Source organism: Chiloscyllium plagiosum, unplaced genomic scaffold, assembly GCF_037043375.1.
Source record: "Chiloscyllium plagiosum isolate Xiang-an unplaced genomic scaffold, Cpla_swu_hap1 HiC_scaffold_10, whole genome shotgun sequence".
Taxonomy (NCBI): domain Eukaryota; kingdom Metazoa; phylum Chordata; class Chondrichthyes; order Orectolobiformes; family Hemiscylliidae; genus Chiloscyllium; species Chiloscyllium plagiosum.
Window position 1 is genome coordinate 99,593,725 of NW_028270148.1, and position 17,544 is coordinate 99,611,268.

The following is a 17,544-nucleotide window of genomic DNA, read 5'->3' on the forward strand; positions in this document are numbered from 1 at the left end:
AAATAGACAAAGTCATTTCCCTGGGATGGGGGAGTCTAGAACTGGAGGGCATAGGTTTAGGGTGAGAGGGGCAAGATTTAAAAGGGACCTAAGGGGCAACCTTATCATACAGAGGGTGGTGTGGGTATGGAATGAGCTGCTAGATGAAGTGGTGGAGGCTGGTATAATTGCGGGAATCTGGATGGATATATGAACAGGAAGGGTTTAAAGAGATATGGGCCAAGTGCTGGCAGGTGGAACTAGATTGGGTTGGGATATCTAGTCGGCATGGAAGAGCTGAACCGAAGATGAACCCAAACAGCTGTTTCCATGCTGTACATCTCTATGACTCTGTGACTCTAAGTGGGTGCAGGTACAGTTGCAACATTTAGAAGGCATTTAGAAAGGTGAGTGAATAAGGAATCTTTAGTGAGATATGGGCCAAGCTCAGGCAGGTGGGACCAGTTTAGTTTGGGACTATGGTCATCATGAATTGTTTGTTTCCGTGCGTATGACTCTATCTATCAGTCGCTGTCTGATGACAGGACGGATTTTCATCTGCAAACTTGTGCCCCACTCTCCTGCGCATACAACACCGGAGACAGCAGTGATCACTTCATTGACTTTTCTGCAATGAAAGTCAGAATGCTCGGGTGATCCGCCATAGGAGATTGCTGTCTAGGGAGTGGAATCACAAATCTGGCCACATTACTTCTGAGTCAGTAGATGATAAATATAACCCCCAAATTCAAATGTTTGTATTTAGATAGAGTTAATGAAGGAGTAGAGTTCACCTGGCTTCGGGAAGGAGATTGAAGGGGCTACTGGGACCTGTGGCTCAGGAGAGAGGACTTTCTCAGGTGGTTAGGAGTCTAGTGTTATCAGGCAGGAGCATGTTTAATCAGTTCCTCCGTGTAAACTGGAACCAATACTTCATACAACCAAGAATTATTGAACTCCCAGCACCATGAGCGATGAATCTTATTGATACATACGTTCACACTAATTCAGATTCTGAATTGAAAATATTATCTGGCTCCTCCCAACTCCCCATCATCAAGTCACCTCTTGTTTCTTTTCCACAGCCTTAACAGAGACGGGAAGTTGCAAGTTTTTGTTATGTCCAGCTGATTCAGAGTTAAAACCTAAACTTGCAGATAAAGCTTCTCAAGCACTGCTGCACACAGTAATAGAAATCGAGAGCCTCCCAGGATGAAAATCTTTCTTCACCAGACTTGTAAATTCATTTCCACCAAAGGCTGTTTTCAGACTTTTTTTCTCTCTCTCGAAAATGTTTATAAACTCGAAGGTAAGGGAGACTGATGCTGGAGAATGGAATTCGTGACATTTAGGAATCAAACAGTCCCATGTTAGGAATAGCACAGGTAAATGGACAGATAGCTCCCTCTATTCAGTCTTAAATAAATTAAAAGCATACTTCAGGGGATCCCAAAGTGCTTTGGTGCTGAAGCACTTTTGAAATGCAGTGACTTTGTAATATAGCCAATTTCTGCAAGCTCTCACAACAGCATTAAGTTAAGGACTACATAATCTGTTTAGTTGATGTTGTTTGAGCAATAAACATCGTCTAGGACAGGAAGGACACCTACTCGTCTTACTGTTGCAGGACCACATACAGCCACTTGAGGGCGTTTAAACTCTCATCCTAATGTTGGCATCGCCAACACTGCAGCACTCCCTCAATAATGTACTCAGATGTCAGCTTAGATTCTATGCTTATGTCACTGGAACTGCTTTTGACACAAAGTCTAAAGCCTATTGACTGTCTCTTTAAAGAAATGAATCACCTCCAGTCTAAGAAGCTACAGGAGACTGACTCTGCTTACTCTTCCAGCTGAAAGCCCAGAAAGACAAGTTAGTTAGCAAAGAGCTGCACATGGACCTGCTGAGGAGAAAGATTGCACAACTCGATACAGAGAAACAAACGCAGACTGCACTGGCGGTGGAGAGAGACGAGGCCAACTTAACTGTGCGGAAGCTGAAGAAAAAGGTGGAACGCCTTGAGAAGGAACTCGTTGCAGCACAGTCCTCTAGCTTAGATCTGAAAGCAAAACTCTCTGACACTCAGGAGCTTAAGGTAATTCCAGGTATCCTCGCAGTCTTGCTACAATCCATGCACTACTACCTTCTGTTCCATTCTGCCGATGGAGGCGCGATAACAGTAATGTGTATACCTTTGCATTATGTTTGTTATGTTCTATTTGTTTTTACATTAATTATGTGGACTCCTTGATTACTTAATCAGCCAGTATACTCCTGGTCCCACGGGTGCCAGATATTACAACGTTTGCTCATATAGAAACGTATTATCTCTGCGTAGATCTGGGAGATAAAATACAACTGCAGGGCAAGCCATCATGCATTGACTATCCATAGTTTACCCAACAAAGTGGTGATACAACTGTATCACTTCTTTGTCACTTCAGAAGACAGGTAAGAGTTAATTATTGCTTAAAAATGTGTTGCTGGAAAAGCGCAGCAGGTCAGGCAGCATCAAAGGAGAAGGAGAATCGACATCTGCAGTTCTCACTTCCTCCTAGTTCAAGAGTTAATTATTATCAGGCACAGAAACTGACTGGAAAGGATCAGCAAGCTTCCTTCTTTAAAGGACATTTGTGATCCACTTTATAACACGGTCCTTTTTACTGTTGCCTGCTTTCTAAAGCTGAATTCATATTTGAAGTGGTCACAGTGGGTTTTGAACTAATCCAGGAGCATAACCATACAACGTTATGCTGAATTAGTTGGTTGGTGTTGAAATGTAGTCCCAGCTGTGTAGTGGGATGTCAGATGAGTGTTTGCATTGCTTTCCTTGGTTTCATGGAAAATCCTCTTGTTGGTTATTTTGTGCTCAATTCCATTCAATAGCAGTGCCTTTCACTGTGATGTCCCTGCAGATCAAAACGCTGGAGCAGAGCAAAACGATAGATGAGCTGAATAAATCTGTGAGGAAGCTGGAGACCTTGAAGGAAACAGCCATAGAAAAGCTCAACGCCACAAAATCAGACCTGGACTTCACTGAGCTTGAGGCAAAGGAGGAGAAAGAGCGAGCCCAGAACATTCTGGAAGCTGTGGGCAGCGAGCTGAAGACACTCAAACAAGCCCTGCAGGAAGTGGCCAGAAGAGAGAGACAGGTAGGGATAGTCACAAAAATCAAAGCAAAATGCTACAGACAGTGGAAATCTGAAATAAAAGTGGTGCTGGAAGAGTCAGGTTGCAGTTGAAAGATTTGTTCCATTTCTCTCTCCACAGATGCTGCCAGATCTGCTTGAGCTTTCCCAGCACTTTTTGTTTCAGTTTTCAATGTGAAAAGTGGAATATTTCCATTTATGGAAGCAGTGAGATGTTTTGACAATGGGGTGGCACAGTGGGTCAGTGCCAGGGCCTCACAGTGCCAGGGCCCCAAGTTTGATTACAGCCTCGGGCGACTGTCTGTGTGCAGTTTGCACATTCTCCCTGCATCTGCGTGGGTTTCCTCCGGGTGCTCCGGTTTCTTCCCACAGTCCAAAGATGAGCAGGTCAGGTGAATTGGCCAGGCTAAATTGCCCATAGTGTTGGGTGCATTAGTCAGAGGGAAATGGGTCTGGGTGGGTTACTCTTCGGAGGGTCAATGTGGACTAGTTGGGCCGAAGGGCCTGTTTCCACACTGTAAGGAATCTAATATAATCTAATCTAAATGGTAGCTCAGTTGTACCTCAAATATCTCAAAATCAGAATTCTAATGGGTTAGCTTCCACTCCCGAGTCTTGAGCACCTCATGTAGGGTGATATTGTAGTGCAATCATAAGGAAGGGCTGTGTTGTCGATGGTACATGCTGCCTTTGGGGTGAAATGTTAAACCAAAGCTCTTCCGAGCCTTCTCAATGGGGAAAGGATGCCATGCCTGTTCAAAGAAGAGCCAGAGAGGTTTTCTGGAACTGTGATCAACATTTACCCCTCAACCTGCAGATGATCCGCTCATTATTCCAGTCTGTTTGTAGGCTGTTCTTATGGGTACATTGTTGGTGCTTCCTGCAATACAACAGTATCTAGAATTTTAAAAATACTGTGTTGGTGTCAAGGTTTGATGTCCTGAGGCCATGAACTGAGAAGAAACATTGAACATAGGAACAGGAGGAGGCCATTCAGCCCTTTGACCCTCTCTGCCATTCAGTTTGATCATTCAACTTCGTACCCTGTTCTCACTTTCACCCTATACCCTTAGACCTGTTTAGCCCCAAGAACTATTATCTATATGCTTCTTGAAAAGACAAGTTCTCTCACTCTTGAGTACTGACTAGAGTCAAAGCACAGTTCCAGGGTTGGTGAGGAGAGGTTGGCATGGGAAAATGGGCAGGGTCACAGTTAAGTGTGGGTGGGGAAACTAGATGTGCAAGAGCTAAATGTGTGTGATGGATTGATGCCATTTTTGGCCTTTTGCAGTAACTGTTACCAGGTGGTGCTGTCAGAGATGAGCCCAGTGAGGGACAGGGTCAACACTAAATACAAAGATCAGTGTGGCACTGCTCTCTGACCTCTCTCAGTGGAAATCTCCCTGAAAATTGGGAGGATCTTGAATGCGGTACAATGAATGACTGCTGTAGCTGATCTCAAGTACCATCTCTGGCCACCCACTCTGTAAGGTTCCTCTCCCTCATCCTTTCCCCCAGGTGAAATTATGGGACTACTTCAGAAACACAGTAGGTGCTCCTCATGTTTAGAAGTTGATTTGATTGTGGGGTCTAAAACATTAAAATATTGTTTCTAAGATGGATGTGGAAAAGTTCTTTCCTCTTGTATGAGATTACAGAATAATGAGACTTAATCTTAACATTAGAGCCAGGCCATTCATGGGTAAAAAGGCAGACCACACGTCTTCACACAGAGAATAATGGAAAGCTGTTCCCAAAAAGGCCATGGACACTGGAGGGTGTTACACCTCAGTGGGGCAGCGCACTGGAAATGAAGCTATTTCCACAGTCAGGTTGACCTAGGTTGACAAAAAGTATGTCAGACGGCATCTGAGAATCGGGAGAATCAATGTTTCAGACATAAGCTCTTCATCAGGAATGAGGGATCAGGAATGCTCATTCCAGATGAAGGGCTTATGTCCGAAACATCGATTCTCCTGCTGCTCGGATGCTGCCTGACCTGATGTGCTTTCCCAGCACCACACTCTCAACTCTGATCTCCAGCATCTGCAGTGCCCACTTTCTCATCATGACAAAACGTATGGTCCAGGTGTCTGTACTTACCAAGAATAACTACTTATTGCAAGTAAACAGACTTTAATTATAGGCATCAGAAATAAACCACCCACTTATGACTTTAAACTCTAGTCCCCTTATAATCTTCCTCCCCCGGCATGCACTTACCCACATGGACAGACGCACACAGAAAAAAAGAATGGATGTTGTAGATGGAGGGAAAGACTGGGAAAGCAGTTCAATAGCTCCTGTCCATGAGATTTGCTGAGATGGTTCTCGTGCTGTATCTTTTGTTTCTTCTTTCTCCAAATATTGTGCAGGAGGCACGGGATGAGCCATTCACACTCATAGAAGATTCCTGACTTCTTAGTTAAAAGCTTACAGCAACTACTGAAGGTAAAGTAAATTGGCTTTATTCAGCCTTAGAGTGGCTTTTGCTGTTGAGAACAGAATCAGCTCTTGGGCTGATGGAGATTTGATACTTTTTCACTGTGTTGCTCATGGCCGCAGACTGCTCAGCTGCCTGAGAACCAATCACATAGCTGTTGGCAGGCAGAAGATCTTTGTCATCAATAATTGGTCACCAGTCCACAGACCAATCAACTAGTTGTTGTTTGTACACACCCTTTGGCTCCTCCGCAGATGACAGGCCAACCACAGCTGGAACCAGCAGCCGAGCAAATGATCTTTGCAATGAATGTTAGGTTACTTGGTTTAAAAAAATATATGTAGCAAACCTCCAATGATCCTTGATACCAAAGAAGACCTTTTCCCATTTCGGTCTATGATTAAAAATATTCAAAAGACATGAAATGCTGAAATTTTCAAGACTGGGCTGGATGGAGTTTTTGGGGGTTAGGTGTATTAGATTAGATTCCCTACAGTGTGGAAACAGGCCCTTCGGCCCAACAAGTCCACGCTGACCCTCCGAAGAACAACCCACCCAGACCAATTCCCCTAAATTCACCCCTGACTAATGCACTTAACACTACCGGCAACTTAGCATGGCCAATTCACCTAAACTGCACATCTTTGGACTGTGGGAGGAAACCAGAGGAAACCCATGCAGACACAGGGAGAATGTGCAAACTTCACACAGACAGTTGCCCGAGGCGAGAATTGAACCCGGGTCCCTGGCGCTGTGAGGCAACAGTGCTAACTACTGAGCTACCATGCCGTCAATGAGTACTGTGCTAGGTTGGATTTACAGAGTGGAGATAATGGTCAGCCATAATCTAATTGAATGGTCCAGGAGCTATGAGGGCTGAGTGGCCTTCTTCTGTACCTGTTTTCCTGTCCATACTCCTGGCACAGGAGAGTTTTCCATTGGGGCATTTTTTTAAAAACGGGTATTGAATTGGGTGGCTACATCATGGCTACATGGCACACTGTACCTCTGCCACACTTTTATAATCGCAGGGACAAAATAAAATGCCCTGTTAATGATCGAGCATGGAAATGTGGAAGAATGGTTAAACCTTGGTTGTAGAAGAATGCATGTGGTTTGTACTGATGACCGTTGCCGTGCTGTATGTTCTTGGTAGCTGCGGTTGCTTTCCAGCTCCATTTGCCCAGGAGAGGGAGTGTTACACTGCAAAATGCGAGGCTTGTCTTCAGCAGGAAGCAGGAGAAACAGCCTCACTGGCTTTCATGGAGGATTTGTGCACCTTCCACTGCACAACAGGGTGGAGAAAAAAGTCAGGCAGCCAGGACTGCGAATGTCTTATTGCCATTTTACAGATTCAATGGACAGTGTGGGTGCGCAAAGAACCTGAGTAGAAGGCAATCAGGAGAGGAGTGGACATTTGGGAGTGGGTTAAACCCATCGTGACAATAATTTCTTAGATGAGGTTCTAAAGTCAGTTTTAAACTTGTGATTCATTAGTTCATTGTTTAAGGAAGTTATAGGAACATCGAATACCGTGTTTGAACTGTATGGCATCAGGTGTGTATCTGACGCAATTTGGCACAGAAATTTGAAATGAATTGATGTGACTGTACAGGCAGGACAGAGTGCAACTTCACCACCCTAATTTTAACCACTTCCAACACCGTTACTGGAACAGCCTAATTCACATCCAAGTCAGACGTTCAGGCCACCAAGTCCATTTACTGCAGGTTGGTTACCTGGTTAATGGTCGGACGGGTGAGAGAAAATGGAGGGAGCGTTACACCAGTTCCTGCTGGTGGTAAGATCCTATACCCCAGGAATGTGTATCAGGTCAGCACAATGACCACCCACTGAAACTTTAGATTTGTGCTCCCGGTTAATGAGGCTCTATAGGAGATGAAGTTTTATAACAGCAATTTTGCTTGAGTGTGTGTGTGTGTGTGTGTGTGTGTGTGTGTGTGTGTGTGTGTGTGTGTGTGTGTGTGTGTGTGTGTGTGTGTGTGTGTGTGTGTGTGTGTGTGTGTGTGTGTGTGTAACCACAAGAACTAAATGTCCTTGATTGAAAACATTACTGAGCATGTATTGTTTCTCGTTTTTACTTCAACTCAGAATCAACATAAATTAAACATTAATTACCAGGAAAATCACAGGCTACGTAAATGACACATTTGGAATAACCATGACACCGCAGGGAGTTTCTAAGCTGTCCCCTCCATCTTTATGGCAACCGTTTCCTCTTCAGAGCTCGGATCTTCCTCAGGGAGAATTCCAAGCACTTTCCGTCAGGGGCTTAGCTAATTTTCCATGCAAACAGAAAGAGTACCTGTAAACATGTAAAACCATGCAATCTTTTACACTTCTTTCTGGAACCTTCTTAACTCTTAGCTCCCATCGATTGTGCAGGTGTGTGTTGTGTCTCATGGTCAATATGCAGTATACTTTTAAGAGACATGCTCATGATATCATCACTGGTTAGCTCAGTTGGCTGGATGGCTGCTTTGCATTACAGAGTGATGCCAACAGTGTGGGTTCAGTTGGCTGAGGTTACCATGAATGACTCTGCTTCTCAACCTGTCCCCTCACCTGAGACCCTCTGGTTAAACTACCACCAGTTGTCTCTCTCTCTCTCTCTCTCTCTCTCTCTCTCACTCTCTCACTCTCTCTCTATCTAGTGAGAGAGCAGCTCTGTTGTCCAGAAGGTCTATGGTGACTTCACCTTCACCTTTAATGTGGAAAGACTCATCTGTACATGGGAGAAACAATGTGAGAAAGGCTGAGTCACTCCCAATAGATTCACAGCTACAGAAACTTGAGAGATTGTACCATGTCGTCTCTTCCTGTTCTTCATTTGCCATCAGTTCACCAATACAGTAACAAGGTGATGAATCAACTGTGCTCATTAATTGGAAAATACATCTTGTCTTTCACACCCTGTATGATGTCGCTTACATAACACTATTGCCTGCACCAAACAAGACATCAAAGAAAAACAAGCATTGTAAAATATTTTGTTCTGTAATTTGACTTTGCTGCTTTTTACATTTTTAAAGATCTACTTCTTATTGCTTTCCCCCTTTCTAACCTCCACCTGGTTATAAGGTCCATTCAATTGGGATGCTGAGAGAGTGCTGCACTGTAGGAGGTGCCTTGTATCAGATGACCAGTTAGAAAAACCCCACCTGCCCTGTCAGGTGGTTTTAAAAGTTCCCATGGTACTATTCCAAGAAACCCCTAGTGACCTGACCAATATTTATCCAGCAACCAGCATCATACGTTATTTAGTCATTGTCTCATTGTTTATGGGAGCTTGCTGGGAATAAAATGGCTGCCATATTTCCTACCTTGCACAACAGTGACTATGCTTCACCCATATCTCATTGCCCATGAAGAGGTTTATGATGTGCTGAAAGAGTTTGTGTTTCCCTGGGGTTGACTGCTTCAACAGGAGATGAGGGAAATACTAAACAAGTATTTTGCATCAGTGTTTAGTGTGGAGAAAGATATGGAAGTCAGAGAACATGGGGAACTAAATAGCGACAGCTTGATGGAATGTCCATATTACAGAAAAGAAGGTGCTGGACGTCTTAAAATGTATAAAGGTGGGTAAGTCCCCAGGACTTGATCAGGTGTACTCTAGAACTCTGTGGGAAGCGAGGGAAGTGATTGCTCGGCCCCTTGCTGAGATATTTGTATCATGGATAGTCACAGTTGAGGTGCTAGAAGACCGGAGTTTGGCTAACGTGGTGCAACTGTTTAAGAAAGGAGGTAAGGAAAGCTAGGAAACTATAGACCAGTGAGCTTGACATTAGTGATGGGTAAGTTGTTGAAAGGAATCCTGAGGAACAGGATTTACATGCATTTGGAGAGGCAAGGACCGATTGGGGATAGTCAACATGGCTTTGAGTGTGGGAAATTGTATCTCACAAACTTGATTGAGTTTTTTGAAGAAGTAACAAAAAAGATTGAGGGGGACAGAATGGTGGATGTGATCTGTATGGACTTCAGTAAAGTGTTCAACAAGGTTCCCCATGGGAGACTGGTTAGCAAGATTATATATCATGGAATACAGGGAGAACTAGCCATTTGGATGTAGAACTGGTTCAAAGGGAGAAGACAGAGGGTGGTGGTGAAGGGTTGCTTTTCAGACTGGAGACCTGTGACCAGTGGAGTGCCACAAGGATTGGTGTTAGGTTAATTGCTTTTATTCATTTATATAAATGATTTGGATGTGAACATAGGAGGTATGGTTGTAAGTTTGCAGATTACACCAAAATTGGAGGTGTCATGGATGACGAGGAAGGTTACCTCAGAATACAATGGTCAGGTGGGCCAATGGGTCAAGGAGTGGCAGATGGAATTTAATTTAGATAAGTGTGAGGTGCTGCATTTTGGAAAGGTAAATCAAGGCAGGATTTAAACACTTAATGGCCAGATCCCGAGGAGTGTTGCTGAACAAAGATATCTTGGAGTGCAAGTCCATAGTTCCTTCAAAGAGGAGTCACAGATAGATAGGATAGTGAAGAAGGCATTTGATATGCTTGCCTGTATTGGACAGTGCATTGAGTACGGGAGTTGGGAGGTCATGTTGTGGCTGTACAGGACATTGGTTAGGCCACTATTGGAATACTGTGTGCAATTTTGATCTCCATGCTATAGGAAGGATGTTGTGAAACTTGAAAGGGTTCAGAAAAGATTTACAAGGATGTTGCCAGGGTTGGAGGATTTGAGCTATAGGGAGAGAATGAATAGGCTGGGGCTGTTTTCCCTGGAGCGTCGGAGACTGAGGAGTGACATTATAGACGTTTATAAGAGTGTGAGAACCATGGATAGGGTAAATGGACAAAGTCTTTTCCTCAGGGTGGGGGAGTCCAAAACTAGAGAGCATAGATTTAAGTGTGAGAGGGAAAAGACATAAAAGGGACCTAAGGGGCAATCTTTTTATGCAGAGGGTGGTGCGTGTATGAAATGAGCTGCCAGAGGAAGTCATGAAGGCTGGTACAATTGCAACATTTAAAAGGCATCTGGATGAGTACATGAATAGGAAGGGTTTAGAGAGATATGGGTCATGTGCTGGCAAATGGGACTAGATTAGGTTAGTATATCTGGTTGTCATGGATGTGTTGGACCGAAGGTTCGTTTCTGTGCTTTGTATCTCTGTGACTTTATGATACCTGCATTCCTGTTACCCCTCATCCCTTCTCCATATCATACAGTGTGGTAGTGTGACTCGGTCTGTCGAGTCACACCGACCCTCCAAAGAGGAGGAAACCGGAATACCTGGTGGAAACCCATGCAGATATGGGGAGAATGTGTACATTCCATACAGAGTGTCGCTAGAGGCTGGAATCAAACCTGGGTCCCTGGTGCTGTAAGACTGCAGTGCAAAACACTGAGCCACCCCTGTGCCAACAGTTGTAAGTTCCACCAATGGCCAATGGGAGCTCTGGATTGATAACTGGACAATGTTCCTTTCCCCCATTCACAATGTTTCCCGTTGTTAGGTGCTTCACATATTGGAATCTTTGTGGCTTAGTCACTGATTCTTTGTCTCAGGGAGCCTCCCCTCTCACACTCCACAATCCGGGAACCTTGATCCTCAACTATAATGATGGATGGGTAACTGTTCACACATTCCATATTGCCTCATTAAAACCTTTGTCTCTTGGGTTCTCTTTTAACCTTTGCTGTATAGCCATATGCTATTTCCATACGCTTTATTTTCAATTTACTTCATACAACCAGAGAGTACAAAGGAGGCCCTTTGGCCCATCACTCCTGTGCTGGCTCTTCGAAGAAGCCGTCCAGTGAATCTCAGGCTCCACACGGCTCTGCTCTATCTGCTCTATGGCCCAGTAAATGTTCCTTTTCGTGTATACCAGTCTGAAAACTACTGTTGCATCTGCTTCCACTCTTTCAGGCAGAGAGAGATTCAAGCCAAAGTGAGTCAACATTTCTATTCATTTGTCTATCCCAGCAATAATCTCCCAGCTTTTCCTCCATCTGTCTTAAGTTTCCCTTCACTTGCTACCAACTTGCCTCCGAGTAAAACATTACTATTTTTTATATCCAAACCCTTCCCCATTTTGGACACCTCCATTGCTTCTATCCATGACCCAGTTCCAGCCAGTTAAAATATACTGAGTGACATTGAGAGACTTGGACATTCCCAGTGATACTTCCGGGCCTACGGACAGTCAAGATGGGCTGAATGACTTCTTTCTGTACTGTAATGACTGTACGCCAGAAATTAGAGCAGAGGAATATCGTGTGTAAATGCTGAAATAGCTAACATTTTCTAAACTTGTGGGTTGAAATGTTTGCTGCAGTTAGATATCCTTCTGTTTAGGCTTCTCTGTTAATTCATCTTCCCATTGGCTCGCTTTTTATAATCTCACCATTCTCTTTCCGTGGCAGATACTTTGAATACTTGTCCCTTATGCTAAGTCTTGCATTCCTACCTAAACCACAATGGTGTGCATTGCCAGTTCCACTACTCTGATGAGCCTCAGCTGTCTTTAGTGCATCAAACTGTTAAATATTTCTTGATGTTTCTCTTTGCAAATCACCGGTGCTTTTAGCAAGCTTGAGGCAATTTTTCTCAAAGTCTCAAACTGTGAATTTTGAAAAAGCACTGGGGTTAGGAAGCTGCCAATATGAGTGGGAAAACGTTTTCCTACATTGTACAGGGCATGATTTGAGAATCAAGGGACACCAATTTAAGACCGAGATGAGGAGGAATTTTTTTCCCTCAGGCGGCTGAGAGCCTATGAAACTCCGTGCCACAGCAAAGTGTGGGGGCAAAGTCCTTGCATATACTTAAGGTTGAGATGGATAGATTCTGATTTGGTAGGGGAATCAATTGTGATGGGGAAAAGGCAGGAAAGATAGCTGAGGAATATTGGATCTGCCTTGAATCCTGTTTAATGGCGGAGCAGGCTCAAGGGGCCAAATGACCTACCCCTGTTCCTATTTCTAATGATCTTATTGAGTGAGATGTTACCTATCTTCTTACTAAGACCAGCAGCAGTTATTTTTAGCTCCTGTGTCCTGAACACCGAGTGGGGATTGTCTCAAATTCCCCTCATCATTTCATCAAATGGTCGCTTGCACCTTTTCTCTGTGGATTCCACTCATTTCCAATGTTGGACCTGGAGGACAGTCTGATTATATTTGATAATACTGTCCATTCCTCATAGCAATAAGCATTTCACATTTAACATGGTTACTGAAGTCAAAATCAATCAGCAGAATTGCCCAGAAGGGAACCGGTTAAGTCATTATCTCTATGTCAGTGTTAACTCTTCAATTGGAGTTGCCGACTTTAGTCTTATAATGCCCAATATTTCTCATATTGTCTTTTGAATACTGTTTGTTTCTCCTTTTATACTAAATTGTCCCTTGTTTTAATAACTTGTTTTAAAACATTTCTAATAGTATCTCCTTACATTCCGCTCTTCAGTTTGAACCCCCTTGTCACTGACCATTGGGTATCGTCTTTTCCTGTTGACTCTCTCAAACCCTTCATCATGTTGAATGCCTCCGTTAGCTCCCTCCTTAACCTTCTCGATTACAGCACAAAGACTGCAGCAGCCCAAGAAGGCAGCTCACTGCCTCCTTCTCAAGGTCAACTGGGGATGGTCAATAAACACAGGCCCAGCCAGTAATACTCACATCCCATGAGTGAGAGACTAAAATGAAACATATTTTCCTAATTTCAGATATGCCATGAAGTATGTAATGGCACTCACACCACATTGTCCTTTTACTTCATCTGACTGTACCTTAGGAAATATTCACATCTTAGTTGACCCCCCCCCCCCTCAACACCTCAGGTGAATCTCTGCTCACTGGCCTATCTCCATTCTGCCAGCCCCTGTAAATGCCAGCTCATCCAAAACTCTCAGGCCCATTTTTGTAACCTTGACCAAGTCCCTTTCACTCTGGGCTCATTGACTGACATTGGCTCCCAGTCTGACAACGCCTGTTTAATATCCTTCTTGTATTCAGAACCACCAATGGCCGTGACTCTACCTACCTGAGGAAACGTCTACAAACTGCCGACAACTATTGTCTACCTCAAAATTCTCTGTATTCTGTCAGGCTCATGAGATCCGCCCTCATCCTTCTAAACTCCATCGAGTACAGACCCAGACTGTTGTACTGTTCCTCATGTGACAAGCCCTTTATCCTTGGGATCATTCTTGTAAACATGCTCTGGACCCCCTCCAAGGCCAGCAGATCTTTCCCTAGATATGGGGCCGAAAACTGACCAGAGCTGCCTGCAGCTCAGCAATATGTTTCTACTGTTGTATTCTGGCCGTCCTGAAATGAATGCTAACATTGCATTTGCTTTCCTAACTGGCAACTGAACCTGCATGTTATCCTTAAAAGAATCCTTAATTAGGATTCTCAAGTCCTTTTCCATGGCTAATTCTTTGGTGACCATACATTCAGTTGTCTTGGCTGTAAGATTGAAATCCCCTCTCTGAGACTCTGACTGTCTACCTCTCCCAGTCCCAGTAAGACGCTCCGTTTAGGCTATTGTTTTGACCCGTGTGTCCTGATAGTGTCCTTGCATGGCTCTGTACCAAATGGTGTATGATAACGTTCCTGTGAGGCACTCTGAGGCACTTTACTACATTTTATTTGTCTGGCGCAAGCATGATGAACCCAATGTAATCTTGCCATGCTGTAAATTTATTTGATTCGATGACAGGCACTATATAAATGCAGGCAGTTCTTACTATTTCTACATTTTAAACCTGAATCCTTTTGAAGGAAATTGATGATGATCTGCTGTGGATGAGTGATGCAGTTTAACTGAGTCCTGATTTATTAAGCCATGTCTTGGTTTAAAGTTATACAGGTTTCCCCCACTATCTGACAGGAGAGCGTTCCAGTGAAACCTTCCATAAGCTGAAATGGAGTAAAGCCAAAAAGCATTAATTTTGATTAAATTCCCAATAGCGTGGAAACAGGCCCTTCAGCCCAACAAGTCCACACTGACCCTCTGAAGAGTAACCCACCCAGACCCATTTTGCTCTGACTAATGCACCTAACACTATGGGCAATTTAGTGTGGCCAATTCACCTGACCTGCATGTCTTTGGACTGTGGGTGGAAACTGGAGGAAACCCACGCAGATACAGGGAGAATGTGCAAACTGCACACAGACAGTAACCCGAGACTGGAATTGAACCTGATTCCCTTGTGTTGTGAGGCAGCAGTGCTAACCACTGAGCTACTGTGCTGCCCATTTATATGTGAAAAATTTTGCCTTTTTTTGTCAAAGCGAAAATCCTCTTTGGATTTCTTTCGGTTAACGAAAGCAGGTACTAATGTAGGTCTTTCGTAAAACCGAAGTGGCGTAAAGTGAACTTGCTAAAAGCAGGGGTTGGGGGAGGGGGGAAGCGGAATACCTGTCCATTCAAAGATGTGTGTTTCCCAACTGGATAATTCACCAACTGTTGCACGTTTGTTATTTCAGCTGTTGGATTTCCGGGAGGTTGTCTCAAGAATACTGGGCCTGAACGTTAATACCCTTGCACTTCCTGAGTATGAGATCGTCAAACGGCTGGAAAAGCTCGCCCAAGCTCACCACACGTCTGCCGTGTCGGCGCTGTGCCTTGAGAATTCGATGGGTAAACTACACCAGGGTTACGTGGCAGGGTGCGAGGCCAGGCAAAGGTTGGCCAGCAGTCTCAACCATCCAGGGTACAAGCCCACGCCTGCGTTGCCGGCACGAAGACCGAAGAGCAGCACGTAAGAAGCTTTAGAAATCGAAGAACATTTGTGAGCAATATCCAGATCATGTTCGGATCAACTACTTTGAGATATTTTTGGCGTCCGCCCTTCTCTTGCGATGCTCTTGCAACCTTAAGCATAAGTGGCCAGCCATGGTTCAATTAGTAACCCCCCCGACCCATGTCAGAAGGCCGTGGGATCAAGGCTACTCCAGAAAGCAGAGCATGTGATTTAGGATGACATGCACGGTGCAGTACTGAGGGAGTGCTGCATGGTTGGTAGTACCATCTATCATTTGAGACTGAGGCCCTGAGCTGCATACAGAAGATTCTCAAAACTGTTTAAAAGATTTGGAGGTGCTGGTGTTGGACTGGGGTGGACAAAGTTAAAAAAAATCACACAGCACTAGGTTATAGTCCAACAGGTTTATTTGGAAGCACTAGCCTTCAGAGCACTGCTCCTTCATCAGGAAGTTACGCAACCACCTGATGAAGGAGCAGCACTCCGAAAGCTAGTGCTTCCAAATAAATCTGTTGGACTATAACCTGGTGTTGTGTAATTTTTAAGTTAAAAGAAGAATTGCTACGTTCTCCTGACCAAAATTAAATCTTCATCCGATATTGCTAAAACATTAACTGGTTACTCTGTCGTTGCCATTTCTGAGAGTTTGCTGTATGCCCCATGTTTCTGTGTTACAGCAGTGTCTGTACATCAAAGGTTTAGCAGCAAAGCACTTTGGGAAGTGAGCAGGTTGTGGCAAGTGTTGTACAGATGTTCTTTGTTTTTAGGTGACTACTGTAACTCAGAAATATGTCAGAGGCGTTGTGGTGGTGGGCAGAGCAGGGAGGAGAGAGGAGCTGAGAGTGGAGCCACAATTGAGAGAGGAACATTCTCAATGCAGGCAAAGTCTGAGGTGACGGGACTGAATAGTACAGGATGTTCCAGAGGGATCCGTCATTCTGGCCGAACAAATGGCCACCAGTGCTGGATTAAAACAGCAGCACAGTCCCTCAGTGGTTAGTACTGCTGTCTCACAGCGCCAGCGACCAGGTTCAATTCCAGCCTCGGGTGACTGTCTATGTGGAGTTTGCACATTCTCCCCATGTCTGCGTGGGTTTCTTCTGGGTGCTCCAGTTTCCTCCCACAGTCCAAAGATGAGCAGATTAGGTGAATTGGCCATGCTAAATTACCCATAGTGTTCAGGGATGTGCAGTTTAGCTGCATTAGTCTGGAGTAAAGGTAGAGTAATAGGGTAAGGGAATGGGTCTAGGTGGGTTATTCTTCGGAGGATCAGTGTGGATTGTTGGGCCAAATAGCCTGTTTCCCCACTGTAGGGATTCTAAACAAAAAAAGACAATGACTGAGCTGTGGGACTTAAATGGTGGGAGGAGATTTCTAAAGGAATGTAGGACAAGGCTACGGAGAGTGACTGACAAACTGCAGCTACTTATAAATATATTGAGGGGGTTCCAACCCCCTGAGAAATCCATCAGATTTGCCCCATGTGGAGATTGAATGCCCTCCCTTCACCTGAGTGCCAGTCAACATATGACTGCTTTGCAGAACCCCTATGTTCTGTCTGTAAAAATAACCCTCAGCTTCTAGTTGCCCCCCACTTCAACCCACCCCTCTGTTCCCTGGTCAGTGTCTCTGTCTCAGGCTTGCTGCAGTGCTCCAGCAAAACTCAGCATATGTTAAAAGGACAGCTCGTCATTTTCCACTTAGGGACCCTGCAATATCGAGTGCAATCATTTTACACCGAGAACACGTTTTTCCACGTCCTTTAGCCACCCCTACACCCCAGACCTTGTCATAGCATGGACTGATTTAAGTGTAGCCAATGCATTTTCACCTCCTCATTGTACCCATAATCAACTTTTCTCCTTCCCTGGTTTAGTACCACCCATCCCTTTGTCCGCCCAATGTCTTTCGGTCTCTCTGAGCTCTGTCTCCAACTATCTGCTCGCTCATTTCCCCCACCCCACCCCCATCACCACCCCACCTCCCTCCAAAATCACCATAGAGTCATAGAGATGTACATCATGGAAACAGACCCTTCGGTCCAACTTGTCCATGCCAACCAGATATTCCAATCTAATCTAGTCCCATTTGGCAACACGTGACCCATTTCCCTCTAAACCCTTCCTATTCGTATAGCAATCCAGATGCCTTTTAAATGCTGTAATTGTACCAACCTCCACCACTTCCTCTGGCAGTTCATTTC

General features: G+C 44.4%; 1 protein-coding gene across 1 annotated transcript in view; it reads left to right on the top strand.

Moving 5' to 3' along the window:
• ccdc170 (coiled-coil domain containing 170) overlaps positions 1-15,723 on the top strand; it is a 104,926-nt gene extending 89,203 nt beyond the window's left edge. The window contains exons 11-13 of the mRNA XM_043696503.2: positions 1,835-2,077; positions 2,898-3,134; positions 15,064-15,723. Of these exons, the coding sequence (XP_043552438.2) occupies positions 1,835-2,077; positions 2,898-3,134; positions 15,064-15,342 (759 nt within the window). The 3' untranslated portion in view covers positions 15,343-15,723. The remainder of the gene's footprint in view (positions 1-1,834; positions 2,078-2,897; positions 3,135-15,063) is intronic.
• Positions 15,724-17,544: the final 1,821 nt, after the last annotated feature.